This window comes from Oncorhynchus gorbuscha, linkage group LG18 (genome assembly GCF_021184085.1).
Source record: "Oncorhynchus gorbuscha isolate QuinsamMale2020 ecotype Even-year linkage group LG18, OgorEven_v1.0, whole genome shotgun sequence".
Lineage (NCBI taxonomy): Eukaryota > Metazoa > Chordata > Actinopteri > Salmoniformes > Salmonidae > Oncorhynchus > Oncorhynchus gorbuscha.
In genome coordinates, this window is record NC_060190.1 from 35395208 (window position 1) to 35418011 (window position 22804).

At 43.3% G+C, this 22804-nt stretch overlaps 2 protein-coding genes across 7 annotated transcripts; both read right to left on the bottom strand.

The window, feature by feature from the left end:
• Positions 1-458: 458 nt before the first annotated feature.
• On the bottom strand, positions 459-13147 carry LOC124002893. 6 transcript variants are annotated; one of them, XM_046310711.1, is made up of 14 exons: positions 12329-13147; positions 9658-9749; positions 8984-9053; positions 8786-8858; positions 8637-8667; positions 8426-8566; positions 4165-4296; positions 3825-3966; positions 3513-3559; positions 3320-3370; positions 3084-3181; positions 2543-2665; positions 2246-2416; positions 459-1967 (listed from the first exon to the last, which is right to left on the bottom strand). In XM_046310711.1, exons 1-14 carry the CDS (start codon positions 12495-12497, stop codon positions 1811-1813), a joined length of 1497 nt encoding a protein of 498 aa, XP_046166667.1. In that variant the 5' UTR covers positions 12498-13147; the 3' UTR covers positions 459-1810. The 6 variants fall into 6 exon arrangements, with proteins under 6 accessions (XP_046166667.1, XP_046166668.1, XP_046166666.1 ...); XM_046310712.1 differs by having other exon boundaries at positions 8426-8524; positions 9658-9752; XM_046310710.1 differs by having other exon boundaries at positions 9658-9752.
• Positions 13132-15669, bottom strand: LOC124002894 (60S ribosomal protein L10a). The gene is made up of 6 exons (XM_046310716.1): positions 15581-15669; positions 15014-15085; positions 14784-14864; positions 13919-14067; positions 13573-13745; positions 13132-13342 (listed from the first exon to the last, which is right to left on the bottom strand). The coding sequence occupies exons 1-6, from the start codon at positions 15583-15585 to the stop codon at positions 13172-13174; spliced, it is 651 nt and encodes a 216-aa protein (XP_046166672.1). The 5' UTR covers positions 15586-15669; the 3' UTR covers positions 13132-13171.
• Positions 15670-22804: the final 7135 nt, after the last annotated feature.

Below are 22804 nucleotides of genomic sequence, written 5' to 3' on the forward strand. Positions count from 1 at the left end.
GATTGCACTTGAAGAAACTTTAAAAGATCTTGAAATTTTCCGGCTTGACTGACCATGTCTTAAAGTAATGATAGATTGTCCTTTCTCTTTGCTTATTTGAGCTGTTTATGCCATAATATGGACTTGGTCTTTTACCAAATAGGGATATCTTCTGTATACCAACCCTACCTTGTCACAAAACAACTGATTGGCTCAAATGCATTAAGGAAAGAAATTCCACAAATTAAACTTTTAACAAGGCACACCTGTTAATTGAAATGATTTCCAGGTGACTATATCATGAAGCTGTTTGAGAGAATACCTGGCGTGTGCAAAGCTGTCATCATTCCTACTAATTAGCGATAATAGCCAGGGTCAACCAGCATGAAGCTTTGTCTATCTCTGACGGTCATCTGACTAACATGAGCATCTGGACTGAGTATTCCAGTGTCATTTGAGAGAGAAAACAGGACCCTTAACAATGTGCGCACTGCTTTAATATTCAGACACTGATTTGGAACGTGGGAAACATAATAAGCAAAAGACAGAGTTTTCATTCACTCATCCCTGTCGCACCGGCTGGTGCATATTGCAGAAACAAAGGCTCTGCACTTTTGTCTGGCCATATTTTCCAACATGCCCCAGCTCTGCTGATGGTGCCTTGGGCCCACCCCAAAGACAAATATAGAGTTTGATACGAGCTTGACCGTTTGAGTCTGGACAGCACAGGACGTGCCAAGTTCCTCAGTATCCACATCACTAAGGATCTATCGTGATCCAAAGACACCAACACAGTCGTGAAGAGGGCACAACACCTCTTCCCCCTCAGGAGGCTGAAAAGAATTGGCATGGCCCTTCAGATCCTCAAAAAGCTCTACAGCTGCACCATCGCGAGCATTTTTGACCGGCTGCATCACCGCTTGGTATGGCAACTGCTTGGCACCCGACCGCAAGGTGTTACAGAAGGAAGTGTGTACGGGCCATTACATAACTGGGGACGAGCTCCCTGCCATCCAGGACATCTAGACCAGGCGGTGGCAGAAGATGGCCCTAAAAACTGTCAAAGACTCCGGCCAGCCAAGTCATAGATTGTTCTCTCTGCTACTGCACAGCAAGCAGTATCGATGCACCAAGTCTGGATCCAACTGGACCCTGAACAGCTTCTACCTCCAAGCCATAAGACTGCTAAATAGTTCAATAGTTAACCAAATAGCTACCCAGACTATCTGCATTAACCCTTTTTGCACTCACTTTGACACATCACATACGCTTCTGCTACTGTTCACTATCTGTCACTGTATTCCTACTTACATGTACATATTACATCATTTACCTTGTACACCTGCACATCGACTCGTTACTGGTACCCTTGTATATAGCCAAGTTATCGTATCTATTGTATGTATTATTTCCTGCTTGGCTTGTCTATTATTTCTCTATTTCCTTTCTCTCTTCATTGTTGGGAAGGACCTGTAAGTAAGCATTTCACTGTAAGTCCACATCTGCTGTTTACAAAGCATGTGACGAATACAATTTGATTTGGATTTTAAACACAGATACAAAAATCCATTTTGTTCATTTCATGTAATTTGTCATGCACAGCTGACAACACAAATAATATGCACAGATATCATAGAACATATTACATCCATCATATTACAGGTAGAGTGCAAGCAATTTGTTCAACATATTATCGCAGGTAGTGTGGGCCCAGTCCATGGAGGCGGTGGGTAGCTCAGAACCGTGGTACAGAAGTCATATCTTAGAACACAGATTGTGGAACCCAGAACTCTGTGGTGTCGAGCTGAGACAGTGCTGCAGAAGTGAGATGTCAGAAGCTAGGGCTGTGGTGAGGAACCCTCAGGCCCCAGAGTAGGAACCCCAGCAAGATGAAGAAAGAGAGAGCCAAGAGGAGCAGTACCACCAGGACACAGAGACAGTAAGACAGCCAGGAAGCTTGGGGATTCTGCTCTGACAGAACCACTCGCCTGGAGAAAAATGAGCAGATTCAAATCATGACCTCAGTCAATGTACATGCTATGGCCAGATGTATGTCTACCTCATCATTGTCCCACAGTTGCATGTTTGTTTACAGGGCACCCCTGGCTGTGTCCCTATTGCCTTCAGTGTACACACTTTCTAGTATGGCTCGATAATGACGACGATCTGCTATATCAGATTATGAATATGAAGTTGCAAGTAATCATAGTACATTTTAGTACGATTTAATAGCAACTTAATAACGTTAAGTCATCTTAATACTCACGGCTCTGAGGTGAATACCGATTCGGCCATAGAGAGCTCACTGGGCTCGGCTGTGCCAACTATTGACCCTGCTCTTGACCCCGTTGCTGACTCCACCCCTGACCCCTCAGCTTCGGCCTCACGCTCCAGGACGGCAGACCTCCGCCTGTGACGCAGCGTCATCTGCAGGGAACTGACACACACGGACACAGACACAGGCAGCCACAAAGCCCTGCATCAGCCACACCTGACCCTTGCTCAGGTCCTAACTCCAATCTCAGTGAGACAATGGTGAACCAGTTGATGAGGTAGGGGCTACCTGGTATGAGGGGCTCTCTCGCACTCGTCCTCCAGGCTCTGGGTGCTCTGTGTGGAGCTCTGTCTAATGAGGATGGTGGAGTGGGGGGATGGGATTGCCACGGGGGACATCATCTCAGGGGGTCTTTAAATGGAGGGAAACCGTTACATTTCCACTTCCATCATTTAGATCCAGATTTACTTTGTGTTTAAGAAGACTAAAGTCCTCACAAGGTAATGGAATGTAATACACAAGAAACAATGCTGCCGTTGCAGAGGGCAACATAGTTCTGATGCTGTGAACACAAGGCGCAGAACATTGACAATCCACAAGATCAGCAGACACCATGCACACGCAATGTGTTCCCTACAGCAGTTATTAGTTATCAGCAGTTAGTCGTCATGGGTTTATACTGCAGTCCGTGCACTTGCGTCTAAGCCTGTGTGGTGCACATGCTTATGAAAGCCAAGGCTCGCCTCCACTTTGACTAGTGACTAGCATGGCCATCTAGTGACGACCGACTGTGCAGATGACGGTCATGACAGGGCAGGTTTTACTGTACCTGCTGGCTTGGTTCACACTGCCTACTTCTGGCCCCTGGCTGTCAGTGTCAGCACCAGCCCTGCAGCCCTCCTGGAACTTGGTTTCTAGGTCGCTGAGCTAAGGTAGGGAAAACGAGGGGGGGAAGTGGAGATGAGAGGAGTTGGAAGAGGAGGAAGAAAAGAGAGGACAGCACAGAATAAGAGTTGGTCACAGGGAGACAATGGGAGTAAGTCTTATAGTGTCACCGTTTCTAACCTGGGACCCCGTTGGGATTAGTGTTACGCTGACTCGTCGCCGAGTGAGGGTCTAAGAAAGACGGGGAAAGAAGGAGAGAAAAATGAGTGAAACATTTGAAAAACTTCTATTTTCGTTAATTTAACTGAGATATTTGAGGGCAGAAAATGAGAAGACAGGACAGAACAAGACATTGATGTGAAGTGTCGGTTACCTGTAGGGAGTCTCGTCTGACAAACCGATTCCTGACGTCTCCTTCCTCTGTATTGAGAAAGCCATCAGTCAGAACACAGCCTTTCCATGTGTGAACTATCTTGTTATACACTGAACAGTTATGAAACTGTTCCCTATTATGATAATCATATACGAAGAATCAATACTTCATATAATAGATTGATTCAGAAAAGAGTGCAGTGTGCTTAAATGTACTTTCACAAGTCCACCACAAAGTAACCCCCAACCCCCCAAATCAATTTCCTGTTGCTTGTGTCATAGTTCCTCCGTGCCACAGAGGGGCAGCACTTGCCTGAGTCACTGTGAATCCTGCCCCGGCTGCGGTGGAGCCGCTTTCTGGTCTCCAGCAGCTCAGCGCTCTCCACAGCATGTTGACGCTTCAGGTGTTCCACATGAACCTCCATAATTTCCACAGAACAACAAACTCGTGCTTCCTGACCCAGCAGAGACATTGATAAATCAACCAACCAAAGAATCAATCACTTAACCAATCAATCAATCCAAGTATTTGTATAACACTTTTATGCAAAGTTTTTTTCACAGAGCACTAACCAAAACCTGGATTTATACCCCAAAAGAGCAAGCCTTGGGAGCCAGACAGTGTCGCTGTCGTGGTGACATCACTGCCTCACCTGGTGCACGACCCCCAGCATCTCAGCAGCAGCGATGATGTCACTCACGCCGTCCAGCACTGTGCCTAGACTGGCCTCGATACAACTCAGCATCTCTGACCGCTCAGCGTCTACACACCTACCTCTCAGAGACTGGGAGAGAGGTAGGGAAAGAGGGATGAAGGAGAGGAGTGACGGAGGAGAGGAAGGGAAGGGAGGATTAAAGGAGAATGAGAGAGGTAGTAAGGTTTAAAGCAGATGTTTATCAGACCTTCAACTATTGTACAAGAGTCAAGCAGCCAGGTCAAACACGAGTGCACACATTTACAGACTTGGGAAATAATTTGTGCTTATGGTACTGCAGCACCCCCTGAAAAATCAGAAGAAAAAAAACATGAATACAAATATATACAGTACCAGTCAAAAGTTTGGACACACCTACTCATTCAAAAGTTTTTCTTTATATTTACTATTTTCTACATAGTAGAATAACGGCGAAGACATCAAAACTATCAAATAACACATATGGAATCATGTAGTTTGCCTTGATGACAGCTTTGCACTCACTTGACATTCTAACAACTAGCTTCATGAGGTAGTCACCTGGAATGCATTTCAATTAACAGGTGCGCCTTGTTAAAAGTTCCTTTGTGGAATTTCTTTCCTTCTTAATGCGTTTGAGCCAATCAGTTGTGTTGTGACAAGGTTGGGGTGGCATACAGAAGATGGTCTTTTACCAAATAGGGCTAAGACCATATTATGGCAAAAAGAGCTCAAATAAGCAAAGAGAAATGACAGTCCATTATTACTTTAAGACATGAAGGGCAATCAAATCTGGAAAATGTTAAGAACGCGAAAACCAGTAAGCGCTATGATGAAACTAGCTCTCATGGGAACCCCCACAGGAAAGGAAGACCCAAAGTTACCTCTGCTGCAAAGGATAAGTTCACTAGAGTTACCAGCCTCAGAAATTGCAGCCAAAATAAATGCTTCAGAGTTCAAGTAACAGACACATCTCAACATCAATTGTTCAGTGGTCCTTCTGTAGCTCAGTTGGTAGAGCATGGCGCTTGTAATGCCAGGGTAGTGGGTTCGATCCCCGGGACCACCCATACGTAGAATGTATGCACACATGACTGTAAGTCGCTTTGGATAAAAGCGTCTGCTAAATGGCATATAGTAGTATAGTAGTTCAGAAGAGTCTGCGTGAATCAGGCCTTAATGGTCAATTTGCTGCAAAGAAACCACTACTAAAGAACACCAATAATAATAAGAAGAGACTTGCTTGGGTCAAGAAACACGGACATTAGACAGGTGGAAATCTGTCCTATGGCCTGATGAGTCGAAATTAGAGATTTTTGGTTCCAACCGCTGTGTCTTTGTGAGACGCAGAGTAGGTGAACGGATTATCTCCACATGTGTGGTTCCCACCGTGAAGCCTGGAGGAGGAGTGATGGTGTGGGGGTGCTTTGCTGGTGACAATGTCTGATTTATTTACAATTCAAGGCACACTTAACCAGCATGGCTACCACAGCATTTTGCTGCGATACGCCATCCCATCTGGTTTGTGCTTAGTGGGACTATCGTTTGTTTTTCAACAGGACAATGACCCAATATACCTTCAGGCTGTGTAAGGGCTATTTGACAAAGAAGGAGAGTGATGGAGTGCTGCATCAGATGACCTGGCCTCCACAATCACCCGACCTCAACCCACTTGAGATGGTTTGGGATGAGTTGGACCGCAGAGTGAAGGAAAAGCAGCATGCATAGTCTTCAGGATATGTGGGAACTCCTTCAAGACTGTTGGAAAAGCATTCCAGGTGAATCTGGTTGAGAGAATGCCAAGAGTGTACAAAGCTGTCATCAAGGCAAAGGGTGGCTACTTTGAAGAATCTAAAATATGAAATATATTTTGATTTGTTTAACACTTTTTTGGTTACTACATGATTCCGTATGTGTTATTTCATAGTTTTGATGTCTTCACTATTATTCTACATGTAGAAAATAGTAAAAATAAAGAAAAACCCTTGAATGAGTAAGTGTGTCCAAAATCTTGACTGGTTGTGTATATATTTTTAAATCTTATACTAGCGGACCGATGTAGATGTCTGTAGCGAGGGCCAACATTTTTTGCAGCATCATAGCTTTGGCAAAAAAGGTAGTTGTATAATTAAGAACAGTATCTTGCAGCGTTCAATACAGTGACAAGAAAAAGTATGTGAACCCTTTGGAAATACCTGGATTTCTGCATAAATTGGTCGTAAAATTTGATCTGATCTTCATCTAGATCACAACAATAGACAAACACAGTCTGCTTAAAATAATTACACACAAACAACTATGTTTTCATGTCTTTATTGAACACACCATGTAAACATTCACAGTGCAGGGTGGGAAAAGTATGTGAACCCTTGGATTTAATAACTGGTTGTCCCTCCTTTCGCAGCAATAACCTCAACCAAACGTTTTCTGTAGTTGCGGGCCAGACCTGCACAACGGTCAGGAGGAATTTTGGACCATTCCTTTTCACAAAACTTTCAGTTCAGCAATATTCTTGGGATGTCAACTGCTCTCGAGGTCATGCCACAGCATCTCAATCGGGTTGAGGTCATGACTGACTGGGTCATGCCACAGCATCTCAATCGGGTTGAGGTCATGACTGACTGGGCCATTCCAGAAGGCGTATTTTCTTCTGTTGTTGATTTACTTGTTTTGGGTCGTTGTCCTGTTGCATCACCCAACTTCTGTTGAGCTTCAATTGGCGGACAGACATTTTGCAGAACGTTAGGCTGTCTTGATATACTTGGGAATTAACTTTTACATCGATGATAGCAAGCTGTCCAGGCCATGAGGCAGCAAAGCATCCCCAAACCATGATGCTCCCTCCACCATACTTTACAGTTGGGATGAGGTTTGATATTGGTGTGCTGTACCTTTTTCTTCTCCACACATAGTGTTGCGTGTTCCTTCCAAACAACTCAACTGTAGTTTCATCTGTCCACAGAATATTTTGCCAGTAGCGCTGTGAAACATCCAGGTGCACTTTTGCAAACTTCAGACGTGCAGCAATGTATTGTTTGGACAGCAGTGGCTTCTTCCGTGGTGTCCTTCCATGAACACCTTTCTTGTTTAGTGTTTTACGAATCGTAGACTCGTCAACAGAGATGTTAGAATGTTCCAGAGATTTCTGTAAGTCTTTAGCTGACACTTCTTACCCTCATTGAGCATTCTGCGCTGTGCTCTTGCAGTCATCTTTGCAGGATGGCCACTCCTAGTGAGAGTAGCAACAGTACTGAACTATCTCCATTTACAGACAATTTGTCTTACCGTGGATTGATGAACATCAAGGCTTTTAGAAATACTTTTGTAAGACTTTCCAGCTTTATGCAAGTCAACAGTTCTTAATCTTAGGTCTTCTGAGATCTCTTTTGTTGAGGCATGGTTCACATCAGGCAATGTTTCTTGTGAATAGCAAACTTGAATTTTGGGAGTGTTTTTTATAAGACAGATCTAACCAACATCTCCAATCTCATCGATTGGACTCCAGGGTAGCTGACTCCAATTAGCTTTTGGAGAAGTGATTAACCTAGGTGTTGACATACTTTTTCCAACCTACACAATGAATGTTTTAATGATGTATTACATTTATTATGATTATTTTTTAAATAAAATAATTTGTGTTATTAGTTTATGCTCACTATGTGTGTCTATTGTTCTGAACTAGATGAAGGTCAGATCAAATTGTATGACCAACATACAATTCAAACTACAGTGGCAAGAAAAAGTAAGAGTTGTTGCCCTGTCCCTTTCTCTGCAATCCTCATTCTAATGGAATCCAGAAAGAACAAAACTTTGTCCTCAAACATTTACATAAAAAGGTGCAAAGTTATGGGAAAAGACCTCAAACATCAAATATATATTTTTCTTCTTGATCAAATAACATGGAATACAACCACTTTTTGTACAGTATTAATTTACCATCTTTACAAACCACTTTGTACATAGGCTGGTCATCTAGTTTATACCTGTAGACTTTCCATCACCTTGAAGAAGAACAATTGACAATACAGTAATTGAGTACATGGAGACATCAAGTGGTTTGTGATGGTGTGGCTGAGTTGGTAAAGCATGGCACTTGCAAAGCTAGGGTTGCGGGTTTGATCCCATAGGGGACCAATACCAAAAAGTCTGAAAATGTATGCGCTCACTACTGTAAGTTGTAAGTTGGTGCAACACCCCCCAACCCCAAAACTACTTTCCGTGGCTATGCACACATACCTACCCGCAGAGTGCCTCTGGCACTCTCCAGTTCCAGGTTGAGGTTCGCCTGGGCCACGGTTCTGTCGTGTTCCTCAGCCTGCAGTCTCTGGGCCAGGGTGTACTGGTTACAACGGAACGCCAGAGCCAGCTGGGTAAATGCACTCTATAGGGGACAGAACAGTGTGTGTGGTGTGTATGTCACAAATAGTGCACTAATCACAAATAATTCTCACCTCTACCTCCTCTTCAGTCATCTCTGTACCACTAAGGGCAGGAAAGCACGGGAGAGAGATGGGATTGAGGAAATGGAAAGAAAGGGGGAAGATAATGGTGAGGTTGTGAATATCGAAAGTGTTAAAAGTGTGTCTGAGTATAAACTGACATGCTGAGGCCCAGTCTTTCCAGGATAGGAAGGTTCTCCCAGGAGGCAGCCAGCTGGTCCTCTGGACTGGGCTCTGAGGAGAAGAGAGGACAGGGTGTTCACAGCTTTGCTAGCATAGAACAGAGAGAGAAAATGGAAGAGCAGCCACGTCCTGTTGCCGGTAACACTGCAGCTCAGGCAGCCAATCGGATTCCTTACCATGGTCAGACTCCGAGCTGTCCCCTAGTATGCCAGCATACTCACAGGGAGTGGCCTCCTTAGCAGGGGGCTGGGAGAGGGACAACACACAAATTCGTCAACAAGCTCTTAGCCAGGCTGTTGTTATTGATGAGAACAAGTTCTCAAAAGACTTGCCTGGTTAAAGCCCCAATGGAGTCTTTGTAATGTTATTTTTAAATCATCACTACATGTCTAATAGATCACTGTGTGTTTATTTAATAACAATAACTCAAAAATATATGTTTAATAATTTATTTCCCTGAACCTCCTTTGGCCCTTTGAAATGCTCAGTCTGATGATGCGAGCTTTAGGAAACACATTTGAATATATTTACATATACAGCCCTGATTGGCTGATAGGATGTTCAAGAGCCCACCCCATTACCCATATGAACAGTTAGTATAAATCAGATCACATTGTGACTTCATGATGTGGGCCAAAAGTTCCATCTCACATAAACAGGCTGAAATTCCAGCCATTTTCTTCAAACAGTTCTTACACAAAGCGGTCATTGTCATCAATTTCCACAATTTCAGACTGTTATTTTGATGTCATAGTGTGGAAATATCATTAAACAAAACAGAAAATCAAGTTTCTAACTGCAATCCCCCTTTAAAGAATTATCAAATAAAGAGAGAAGTTATCCTTCTTACCTGTGCACTCATGGTCCCAGTGTTGGGCAGAGTGGTATGGAGGGTGAGTACAGTACCAGCCCTACGGAAAATACAACTTCCCACCTTCCTCACTGCTGAGAGAGAGTGAGAGAGAGAGAGAATCAAGTATATTAAGATGGCAGACATCCCATTTTCAAGGAAAGGATCACCTGCAATTCATTCTCACCATGTCCACAGGGATACTAACACTGACCCTGAACCAGGTCACAGTTTAACATTGAATTCTAAAATGAGAGGCCTCACTCGTCTCACAGGAAGCGGTGACAAAGCACAGTACCAGGGGTGAAACAGGGACACAGAGGTACATAATGGAGGAGGACAGAGAAAGATATATACACTAGCTATAAACAAATATATGCTGGAGTTAAGGAGTGTCTGAACACAGAGGAGGAGAGGAGAGAAAATGGATCTCGGGGCCTACTAAACTGCCAAAACAGTTGCACAGCCATTTTAAATGATAATGTAGCGACCCTGGTTTATAGCCACGGATATCAACTCTGCCACATGAGCATGCTTCTGGCCAGAAGGTTGAGGGTTTGAGCCGCACTCACTGCCTGTTTCATTACTTTCCAACATCCTCCTTTCAAAGAGCGAGTCCTCGCTAGGTTGCCTAGCCAGTGAGCTCTGTAATAGGCTATTGTACATGTTTTAAGTGTTTTTTTGTTGCTCTAGAGCAGGGGTGGGCAACTCCAGTCCTTGAGGGCCAGACTGGAGTCACACTTTTTCTCCATCCCTAGCAAACACAGCTGATTAATCAAATTGCATTCTAAACTAAAGATCATGATTAGGTGATTATTGGAGTCAGATGTGTTAGCTGGGGCTGATCAGGCCCTTGAGGACTGGAATTGCCCACCTCTGCTCTAGGGTTTGATCACTATACTATGTGATCCACTGCCAAAATGTGGTGGCTTTTCATGAGCTTTTCAGCAGCCGTGGCATCACGGTGGGTGCTATACTGAACAAATATATAAACGCAACCTGTAAAGTGTTGGTCCCATTTTTCATGAGCTGAAATAAAAGATCCCAGAAAATGTCCATATGCACAAAAAGCTTATTTCGCTCAAATGTTGTGCACAAACTTGCTTACATCCGTGTTAGTGAGCATTTCTCTTTGCCAAAATAATCCATCCACCTGGACAGGTGTGGCATATCAAGAAGCTGAGTAAACAGCATGACCATTACACATGTGCACCTCGTCTCAAGTTGAGGGGGTGTGCTATTTGCATGCTGACTGCAGAAATGTCCAACAGAGCTGTTGCCAGAGAACCAAATGTTAATTTATCTACTGTAAGCCACATCCAACGCCATTTTAGAGACTTTGGCAGAACATCCAGCCAGCCTCAACTGCAGCCCAGGACCTCCACATCCGGCTTCTTCACCTGCAGGGTTGTCTGAAGAGGCATGAGTTAAAGTGTAACTCAATTAAATCGTTGAAATTGTTGCGTTTATATTTTTGTAAAGTATACATTCCTGGCAACGGAGGACCAGACAAGCGGCTCCAATGGAGTGACTGACGATTCAGAGAAACCGGTGTGGTGGGCTGTTGAAGAGCTCGGGGCCTGCTTTATCTGACTGTCGTTTATCTCTTCTTGGCGTTCCCATCGATGCCCCCGCCACGATAACTACACTGCCTTTCCAGCCCAAACTGCCCCAACTTTATCCCAAACCGACTGAGACTGTCTCCATCGTTTACATTGTTTTGTTTAACTTTTTATGCGCTTTGAGATCCTTTGAAAAGCGCTATAAAATATATATTTTTAAATGTAACCTGTGTATGTATGTAGGCTATACCAGAGACGAGGGACTGTTTATATTGCAACCACACAATTCAAACACCGGTTCACCAGTATTAACGAAATCGTAAACAGCTTGTTTTGTTCAAGGCAAGCCCTCACGAAATATTGTTTGCTAAAGATAATCTGTTTGCATCTGACAATTTATTGGATGTCCGGTATCCAGACAACCTGTCCCCAGAGTTCCCTATAGCCTACAGTTAAACTCTTTCCGCAACGTGTGAAGGCCGACGAGAGGCTCAATGAAATATGTTACAGAATGTCTGTATCTGAAGTACCGCTCCCTTCCCAGTTTCCCTGATGTTACGACAATGAAGCCGTTTTTACCATCCCTGAAACTGTCGCTTCTGCGGAGATCGTTTTCTAAACTAAAATAACATCAGAAACAGTAGGCTCTTGGCGTGATATCCGCTTTTGACCGCCAGAGTAAACTCCACTAATTGCACTGGCGCGGTCGTAGACCGTGGCATTCACTGATAACCCCGTATACTGTCATAGAGTCATATTCCTAAAGCCCATATGGAAATGCAAAAGGTTTATTATTTTTGGCGGATTAATTTAAAAATGACAGTCAAGCTTTAAATTCATAGTATGTCACTAACAAACTTCCAAACATCCCCCCTCCTTTGCTCACCCCAGGTTGTAATGTCAGGGTGGTCCGTAAGGATTTTTTCTGGCCTTCACACGCCAAATCCGAATCAATTTGAATGCCTTTAGCCACTTGTACAGGTGAATAGGTATAAACTACGGCTAATTTAACCAAGAGGTTCAGCGATAATGGTGGGGCTATAGCCAATCATTTTAGAGCTCCATGGAATGCTAGAGGTAGACAGGATGACAAAAGTCTTAGTTCTTACCCCGATTCTGCTCTCCTGCTCCGAGCAGAGGAAACGTAATCTGATTAAGTGTCATGGCGGCTTTCTGTGCCCTTCGGTGGAGGTGACAGCCAGGGCACGCAACAGGCAGGGTGGTCAACAGGAGACTGCTTCTATTTATATAACACGTGCATTGTATAGTTGTACACATTTTTGCTCTGACTACACTGTGCCAGGGGTCATTTTTATCTGACCCTTGCTTAACATTGACAACCCCACTAAACTCTGGAAAATTATGCTATCAACTTCAAACTCAAATGAATCACTTTGAGGACAAATACCAGCCTGCATTAGTTGTCAATTTTAACAAGCACCCAAGTGGTGTACACTGCTAGCCCCATGCAAGTAAACCCAGTTTTGACAAGCAAATGTCAGACTTCAAATTATGGTTAGAATTTAGATTCAAAATAACATGTTATGAGCATTGGGTAAAAGGTTGACTTGACCCAAACACAACCTTCTGACATTAGCTGCATCCCACCTAGACATGACCACTAACCCCCCTTCACATTTGTGCCATAGACTGGCCACTCCCTGGTGCAGACAGTATGTGTAAACACTAAACCAGTACCTCATCTTAATTTAGCCCAGTTTAGAAGCGGTTTACAGCAAACCACCTTGACATTTAAATATCAATGGTTAAAATCTTCAGGCATTGTGCATTACTTCCAAAAACTGGCTAGTGAATATTTCAGGTTTTAAGATCACATCTTATGATCCCTTGCATAGAGGGATCCCCAGCACTACAAAGATATCTGGCACAACAAGAACACAAAGGGAAGATATGTGATTTGTCCTTTTATTGGTAGTTAAAGCATTTGTCCTCTAGTAGAGGCGCTGGGGTTTTCCCATGGTGCTCTTTACATAGAGGGCACGGACGTTCTGCCAGTTCTTCTTCAGCAGAGACACCAGGAAGTTAACCGCCAGGTGGATGTTGTACACCAGCTCTTCCTCAGACATCTTCACGTGACCCACTGCCACCGCCAGACACAGCACCTGGAAGAGGACATGGTCACAATGAACCCAGACAGGTTGACAAAAAAAGGAAGAAATCAGAGCAGCTTTGGATTTACAGACAAGTAACAAAGTAGCCCATGAACAAGGCCCCCACCAACAGTTCCTAAAGTTGTCTACACATAACATGCCTTCCAAGTCTGAATGCACGCATCATGTACAATCTGAAATGCAACTACATGTACTGTATCTGGCACCAAACTGAGCCGTACCTTCTTCATCTGAAACTTGATGGTGGACTTAACCTCATCAACCTTGATGTTGAGGTTCTCGTTGTGGGTGAGGAGAGAGGGGAACTTGCCAGCCTTGTTGAGCCCAGGCCCCAGGATACGAGGGATCTGTTTGATCAGAGACTCAGAGGCCAGGAAGGCATCGTACTTCTTTGCTGATGGGGGAAGACAAATGGGAGTCAGAATTACCAAGAGACAGACTAGAACACGAGACTTGGACCCAGTTCTTCAGGACAGAGAATCTAAACCCGATGTATATGTGGAAAAACAAGTGCAAGACCTAGATGGATCATAAGATGAAAACCCAGTGACTCAAAGCACCACTCACCCAGCTTCTTCACCATTTTCTTGTTCTTGTTGAGCTTTTTGAGGGCCTCAATGTCCATGTGTGGCAGCTCTGCAGCCTTTGCCTCATCACAATGCTGCTGGTCTCCCAGGATGCACACAGAGAACTTGGGCCTGGGGGTGGTCTTCAGTCTACAGGGGTGATTCATTAAAGTTCAAACATATGGCACACCAGTAACGCTCACAAACCACATTGGGTCTCACCATCTGGCCGTGCGAGAATGGATGACTTCTAACTAGAGCAAACCCCTAAACCCACCTTTAAACATAAATCCTTACACCACTAGCTTATGCACCGTGTGATCAGTACAGGCAAGTTACTTTCACCCTTTCCAACATGGCCATCCAGTAACTCTCCAAACAGGACCCGATCCAAACCCAGAGGGAGGACTCATACAAGAGAAGAGCACTCTTTAAGTCTTACCAGGACCACACCGACTGGCTTCTCTTCTGGACTCCACCAGCAACACCATTAACTAAAATGGTCGGCTCAAGGGGGGCACGAAGTCCCCCCCGTCTGCCTCCCCTCACGTTTTAAGACCCAGGGTAGGGGTCCGCCCGCTGGTTCCCTCTCCCTAGGGAGGGGTTCAGTCAGACTACCCAAACACTTCTGCACTGCCTGTCCCACACCAGTCCTGCTAGTGGAATTTAGTTTGTGTGCAAGTGTGAGAGGTCTGCTGTTAGTGTTTGAGAGATTATACTTGACTGCATACGTGTCTTGCATGTGCATTAAAGGGACTGGGAATGAGCAAGTGAGTTTCAAATGTTCAGATCAAACAGGCCAATTCACACAGGACTAAGAGGGGCAGACAGGCAGAAGGATGGGTGATATGGGAAAGGTGCCGAACCTGACGGTGCCAGAGAAACGCTTGTCCTTCTGGGGATCGTAGTTCTTCAAGCTGATCTGGAGTTCTACAGATTCCGTGAACCTTTAGGACGTGAAAGGATGTGGTAAACATCACAGGTCCAGGAACAAAGCAATCGAGATCCGTGTGAGTATTATACCAATATGCAGTATTATACCAAATTCGAAAGACCAATGTGCAATAACATGTCTTTAAAAGTCAAAGGATCTTACTTGCGTGGCTTGGCCAGAGATCCGGCCTGGACCTCTTTGACCACCTCATAGAGCATATCCCTGGATACCTTGCTGTAATCAACCAAAATGTTTCAGTGTCAATAACAGTGTACCACATTAGACAGATCTTTGAAAACTCATGAATGTGTATCCTGTCCCACATTCTGCTTGCGGATTTAACAGACTTGAAACCGTAGCAAGTTCACGCCAGCAATTGATATTACAAACTGGTAACGAGTCAGCTTATAAAAAGCCAGTAAAAAAGGACAATTCACAAAACTATTGCAATATTAACAAGTCCCAGTTAGGTCCGGCACTATTTAGCTCAGTTCGGAACGAAAATGATTACGATTTAATGCTAGATGGATGTGGATGTGAGTCTAGGTCACATTCTAGCGTTAGCATGCAAGCTAGTAGCACTGCGATAGAAGAGGAGAATTCACAAAATACTCGTAAATACGAGGTTGAAAGGGAACCCAGTTACACGGCAGAGCTATAGAAGGCATTTAACTAACGATAATATAACATCTGACTTGTTATTCTTTATTTGAAGTCATTTTCGCTCACCTCATTTTGACGGTATTGCTCGCACGCGACAGAGCACTGAAAAGAAGGAAGAAGAGCAGTCCGTCGCTGTTTATAGACGTGGTTCGGTGACGTAAATTCAGCGCTGCCGCTCTGGCCACATTTGTAGTTTTTCCCCTGTGAATAATCTCTAGCCTATTTTCTGGATTGAATATGTGGATTTAGACATTTATATAACTGGCATTGGTAACACCAATATGCTAGTGTAAGCATGTGAAAACTTCACACAAAAGCCCTATAAATAGTATTGGTTCTTGCAGTCTCAAAGACCAAAATGAACAAGTCCTCGGGCATGATGTGGCATTGGAGGTACAGTGAGACATTTTATTTATTTATTTATTTTTTATTGAACCTTTATTTAACTAGGCAAGTAAGGTAAGAACAAATTATTATTTACAATGACGGCATACCAAAATGCAAAAGGCCTCCTGCAGGGACGGGCCCGGGATTAAAATGAATAAATAAATACAATATAAATATAGGACAAAACACACATCACCACAAGAGAGACAACACAACACTACATAAAGAGAGACCTAAAACAACAACATAGCAAGGCAGCAACACATGACAATACAGCATGGTAGCAACACATCAAAACAACAACATGGTAACACAACATGGTAGCAGCATAAAACGTGGTACAAACATTATTGGGCACAAACAACAGCACAAAGGGCAAGAAGGTAGAGACAGCAATACATCACACAAAACAGCCGCAACTCTCAGTAAGAGTGTCCATGATTGAGTCTTTGAATGAAGAGATTGAGATAAAACTGTCCAGTTTGAGTGTTTGTTGCAGCTCGTTCTAGTTGCTAGCTGTAGCGAACTGAAAAGAGGAGCGACCCAGGGATGTGTGTGCTTTGGGGACCTTTAACAGAATGTGACTGGCAGAATGGGTGTTGTATGTGGAGGATGAGGGCTGCAGTAGATATCTCAGAAAGGGGGGAGTGAGGCCTCAAGAGGGTTTTATAAATAAGCATCGACCAGTAGGTCATGCGACGGGTATACAGAGATGACCAGTTTACAGATGAGTATAGAGTACAGAGATGTGTCCTATAAGGAGCATTGGTGGCAAATCTGATGGCCGAATGGTAAAGAACATCTAGCCGCTCGAGAGCACCCTTACCTACCAATCTATAAATTATGTCTCCATAATCTAGCATGGGTAGGATGGTCATCTGAATCAGGGTTAGTTTGGCAACTGGGGTGAAAGAGGAGCAATTACGATAGAGGAAACCAAGTCTATATTTAATTTTAGCCTGCAGATTTGATATGTGCTGAGAACAGGACAGTGTACTGTCTAGCCATACCCCAAGTACTTGTATGAGGTGACTACCTCAAGCTCTAAACCCTCAGAGGTAGTAATAACACCTGTGGGACGAGGGGCATTCTTCTTACCAAACCACATGACCTTTGTTTTGGAGGTGTTCAGAACAAGGTTAAGGGCAGAGAAAGCTTGTTGGACACTATGAAAGCTTTGTTGCAGAGCATTTAACAAAAAAATCCTAGGATCACCTAGGATTGAGCCTTGGGGTACTCCCTTGGTGACAGGCAGTGGCTGAGACAGCAGCTTTTCTGACTTTACACACTGCACTCCTTAGAGAGAGGTAGTTAGCAAACCAGCCCAAAGACCTCTCAGAGACACCAATACTCCTTAGCCGGCCCACAAGAATGGAATGTTCTTCCATATCAAAAGTTTTGGCCAAATCCTGAATTCATGCTGAACACTGACCTGCCTTGCCCAAGTGATATGTTATAAAATCCAAGGTCCATTTATAATACAAAGTAGAGATAAGGGGCTGCTACTCTGGTAATACTGATGCCCTTGCACTATAGCGACAAGGGAATTGAGGTATCCTGTGCGGACGGCAGGTAGCATTGGGCCAAGGTTGCTGAAAGGTTGCTGGATCTGACAAGGTAAAAATCTGTCATTCTGCCCCTGAACAAGGCAGTCATTGTAAATAAGAATTTGTTCTTCACTGACTTGCCTAGTTAAATAAAGGTTCAATAAAAAATTGACGAGAGACTTGAGTTAACACATAAGACAAAAATCAATCATAAATAATTGTCACAATGCCTGTAAACTAAGTGCTTATCTGCTAGCTTTTACAGTCTCACAATCCTATCCCCATTCAAACACAGTGGGGGGTAACAGTCCGAGTTCCAAACAAATGTCAGGTTAGGCTTCCCAGGGAATTGGGAGGGTTTGGCTGGAGCAAGGAGTCTGGGTAGACAGGCAACCCTCGGTGGGCTCCACTCTGCATGTAGGCTGGATACCCTGGCCTGAGCCTAGCCTGTCCTTGAAAAATAATAGCTGGAGGGTCAGTGAGGTCTCTGGAGTGTCATTGTTCAGACACATCTGCTGAACGCATTCATCTGGCACAGCTCATTGGGTTCACATGCAGTTCACACAGGCACGCACACACTCACACCTCAACAAAGAAAACACTCTCAGGAAGGAAGCCAGTGATGACAGTCGGTATACAGACCTGACACACACACACACACACACACACACACACACACACACACACACACACACACACACACACACACACACACACACACACACACACACACACACACACACACACACACACACACACACACACACACACACACACACTTACATTTGTAAACAGATAGACACATGCACTCTGTCTCCTTTGAACAAATATTATTTCTCTCCCCCTCCTTTCTCTCTCACACACACACACATTAACTGAGAGTTTGCGACTAGGCTATTTCCAATGATGCATAAAGACAAAATAAATAACAGAACTCATCATGAGGGCCCCCACTAACTCTAAATTGAGACCCGACTGAGTTCCCCCCCCACCCAATGTTTAATTTTTTTATCCATGGGCCCACCAAACGGGGGCCATGGGCCACCAGTTGCCCACCCCTGATATATAGTATAATATGCGAAGCATTCTAAGCTGCGGGAGGATGTCCACCTCCAAATTTGCCCTGTCCTCTTACATTCAGCTGGTGACCACTTTATATCCACTGAGTTTTGTATATATTTTTTTTACCAGTAATGCTCATTGACTTGACATTCCAAATTACCCCACGATGACGTCACTCCCGTCCCCCCAGCCCTATAAAAGGGACCCCCATCTAAAAGTAATTCATAGACTTATCTATCAATCATCTACCAGGCGCCGTGGCCCCAGGGTGTCCCGTTGTCACAGGAGAGAAGCATTAGAGAGGCAGGGTAACCTACCTGACCTAACCACCCCTCCCGACCTACAATCATTTATTGATTCAACGGCTGGATTCCAACCATTATAAACAACATAAACATTTACATCTAAGCCTATAACATTGCACAACATCGACAGACAACTAAAGCTAACTCTCTCTCCTCTGCTCTCATCCTTCTAGACCTATCGGCTGCCTTCGACATTTACATCTAAGCCTATAACATTGCACAACATCGACAGACAACTAAAGAAGATGATCGGATGGACACGGGAATATCAATTAATAGGTTATTAGCTTAAAAGCATAACGTTTATAGGATAATTTCAATATCAAACCATTGATAAACGGTAAATCATCTATATTATAGTACAGTAACCATAAGCCTCTCAGTCGTTCAGTCGTGGGAGGGTCTACTCCTACAATTTTGCGCCTATTTTCTGAATTTTAAGATAAAAAGAGCGTTTATCCTCTTACATGCCACCTTATATTTAGCTATGTTTTGTTTTTGCAATGGCACGGTTACTATGGGAGATTCACCTGGCATAATGCAAATGATGTAAGCATTTGTAGGCCAATTTTGAATCTGTAGAATGACTACATTAACCGCAAGGCGACACTCTGGCCGCGTTCTGACGTCACAACGCGGGTCGGATAGGTGGATGCTGAGGACTAATTAAGCAGCGCGTGATGCTAGTGAAGATATGTTAATGCATGCACCACAGCCTGAAGTAAATGTTTTCTGCCACTGAAGATACCGTGTGTTAAAAATGTGGATTTTGTGGCGTTCATTGCAACAGTTGTAAACTGTACGTACGGCTCAAGGCTCAAATAAGTCCAATAAACTGGACATTTGTGGCTGTTGCAGAATCGTTTTTGGTGCTTTTGCATCTGAAGACTTGCGAGGTGTACTGACCCCGGAAAACGTCCCGCCCTCCCAGGCTTCACTCTGTTTATTTGATTACATTTTTTGGTAATTTGTTACGTTGGGGGGGGGGGGGGGGTCCTGTTTCCATCCCGCACAGTAGGTCGCAGGATGCACATTTTAAAGTGCAACAAAATTATTTTTCTGTGCCTGGTCGCACAGACTTTCATGGTCACACAGACTTTTGTGTTCACACAAGGTGCCACCAGTGGATTTAAAATGAGTAGCATAATTATTTACATGGCCCCAGTTGCATCTTCCAAACTATTTTTTACACCCAGTCTCAGGGATGGCTAACTGGAAATTACTTTGGTCTCAACCGAGTTAAGTAAATCAGTTGTGGAAAAAAATCTTCAACATGTTCTTACATTTGAGTTTTTTGTGCTTCTGTCTAGGTCAATTCAAAAATCTGATTTACAACTTTGTTAATTTTACTTTCTGCTTGCATTTTGTATTTATATTTTCTTTAATTCTGGGCTCATCTGTAAAAGAGACGTAAGGGCTCACTCCCTGATAAAATAGTGATAAAAATAGAGTGACAGTGAACATATGACTGAGCAGTGAGTAAAATAACCATATATGGGAAGTTGACAATAGCTTATTAATTGGTATAAATAAATAATATTTCTATGGTTGCAGTCCTCAAAATAAATAAATTGCATGGCATCAAATTAATCAGATCCAATGATGATACCTGTAGAGTGATGCTAGTGAGATTTAATCCAATAATTGAAAACAAGAACATCACATGTAGTCAAGCAAGTAAGAGACACATCAAAAGTATTACCGAATGTTTAATTCAACCATTTGTAGGAAGTTCTATACATAAGGTAGAAATCGTATTATTTCCATCAGTTAACACCAGGTGTTTACACAGAAGTTAAATGGGAGGAAATGCACACTATGCAGTTGTAGACAGTAGAATATTTCAGACCTTTTGCTAGCTGTGTTCATACATTTGTATGGGGAAATAAATTAATCAGTCAACCATTGAGATTCTTATATTTTTTGTTCTTTAGCTTTTTGCTCTTGGAAAATATATTGTGCAGCAGTAATACTTTACTGACATTTCATTGTAACAGGTTCTATTTCAGTAACTGAAACGCAATAAGGAAAAGGGTTTTTATTGACAACTTCTTTAGTTAAGCAATAGTGCTGCTAGTTAAGGGAATTCAGAGGGGGCGGCGTAGTCATTTGTCTGCAAGCAGTCAGAGACAAGAGCATGGACAGCAACTTAGAACAGTTCAGCACCAAACCATATCTATAGATATTTACTGACACAAAGAGTGTCAATAAAAGTTGAATAATAACCACAGGTGGTCTGTGACAATGACATATCCAGGGGCATCAGACAAAAAGCAGAAAATAAAAAAATATTCCTACTGAGAGAAAGGAAGACGGTTAGAGGAAGAAAAAAAGGTGCTCAGGGGGAGAAACTACACCCCAGGGTAGACTGGCTCCAAGTGGATACAGCATACTGTAACCAGAACAGGTGGTTGAACACATCACTTTATTATCATCATCATCGTTTCAACTTGGCAATAGAACATTGCCAATGCAACCTTGTGAGAACATTTATGCTGTAGGTAGTCAGCATCAGATCAGTGAGTTGTGCTTGAGCAACTTCCTGTGAGCTAAAATAGACATATCTTTTGAATAAGTGCTTCAACTGTAACAATTTGGCAACCCATCTCCTCTATGGGCAAGGAGTCACATACACTAAGTACCATTCAAAAGTTTGGACACAGCTACTCATTCAAGGGTTTTTTACTTTATTTTTCCTATTTTCGTAATTGTAGAATAATAGTGAAGACATCAAAACTATGAAATAACACATACTGAATCATGTAGTAACCAACAAAAGTGTTAGAATCTCAAATATATATTTTGATTTGTTTAAGTAGCCACCTTTTGCCTTGATGACAGCGTAGCACACTCTTGGCATTCTCTCAACCAGCTTCTTGAGTTCCCACATATGCTGAAGACTATGCTTGCTGCTTTTCCTTCACTCTGCGGTCCAACTCATCCCAAACCATCTCAATTGGGTTGAGGTCAGGGAATTGTGGAGGTCAGGTCATCTGATGCAGCATTCCATCACTCTCCTTGGTCAAATATCCCTGACACAGCCTGGAGTTGTTTTGGGTCACTGTCCTGTTGAAACACAAATGATAGTCCCACTAAGGGCAACCCTGATGGGTTGTGTATCGCTGCAGAATGCTGTGGTAGCTATGCTGGTTAAGTGTGCCTTGAATTCTAAATTAATCATAGACAGTGTCACCAGTAAAGCCCCCCCTCCTCCTCCATGCTTCACGGTGGGAACCACACATGCAGAGATAATCCGTTCACCTACTCTGCGTCTCGGTGGTTGGAAACAAAAATCTCAAATTTGAACTCATCTGACCAAAGGACAGATTTACAGCGGTCTAATGTCCCTTGCTCGTGTTTCTTGGCCCAAGCAAGTATCTTCCTCTTATGGGTATCCTTTAGTAGTGGTTTCTTTGCAGCAATTTGACCACGAAGGCCTGATTTACAGTCTCTGAACAGTTAATGTTGAGATGTGTCTGTTACTTGGGCTGCAATCTGAGGTGCAGTTAACTCTAATTAACTTATCCTCTGCAGCAGAGGTAACTCTGGTTCTTCCTTTCCTGTGGTAGTTCCCATGAGAGCCAGTTTCATCATAGCACTTGATGGTTTTTGCAACTGCACTTGAAGAAACTTTAAAAGTTCTTGAAATAAAAGTAATGGACTGTCATTTCTCTTTGCTCATTTGACCTTTTCTTGCCAGAATATGGACTTGGTCTCTTACCAAATAGGGGTATCTTCTGTATACCACCCCTACCCTGTCACAACACAACTGATTGGCTCTAATGCATTAAAGAAATTCCACAAATTAAATTGAAATGCATTCCAGGTGACTACCTCATGAAGCTGGTTGAGAGAATGCCAAGTGCTAAATCTGACAAGGCAAAGTGTGGCTACTTTGAAGAATCTCAAATATATTTTGGTTACTACATGTTTCCATATGTGTTATTTCATAGTTTGTCGTCATTATTATTCTACAATGTAGAAAAAAG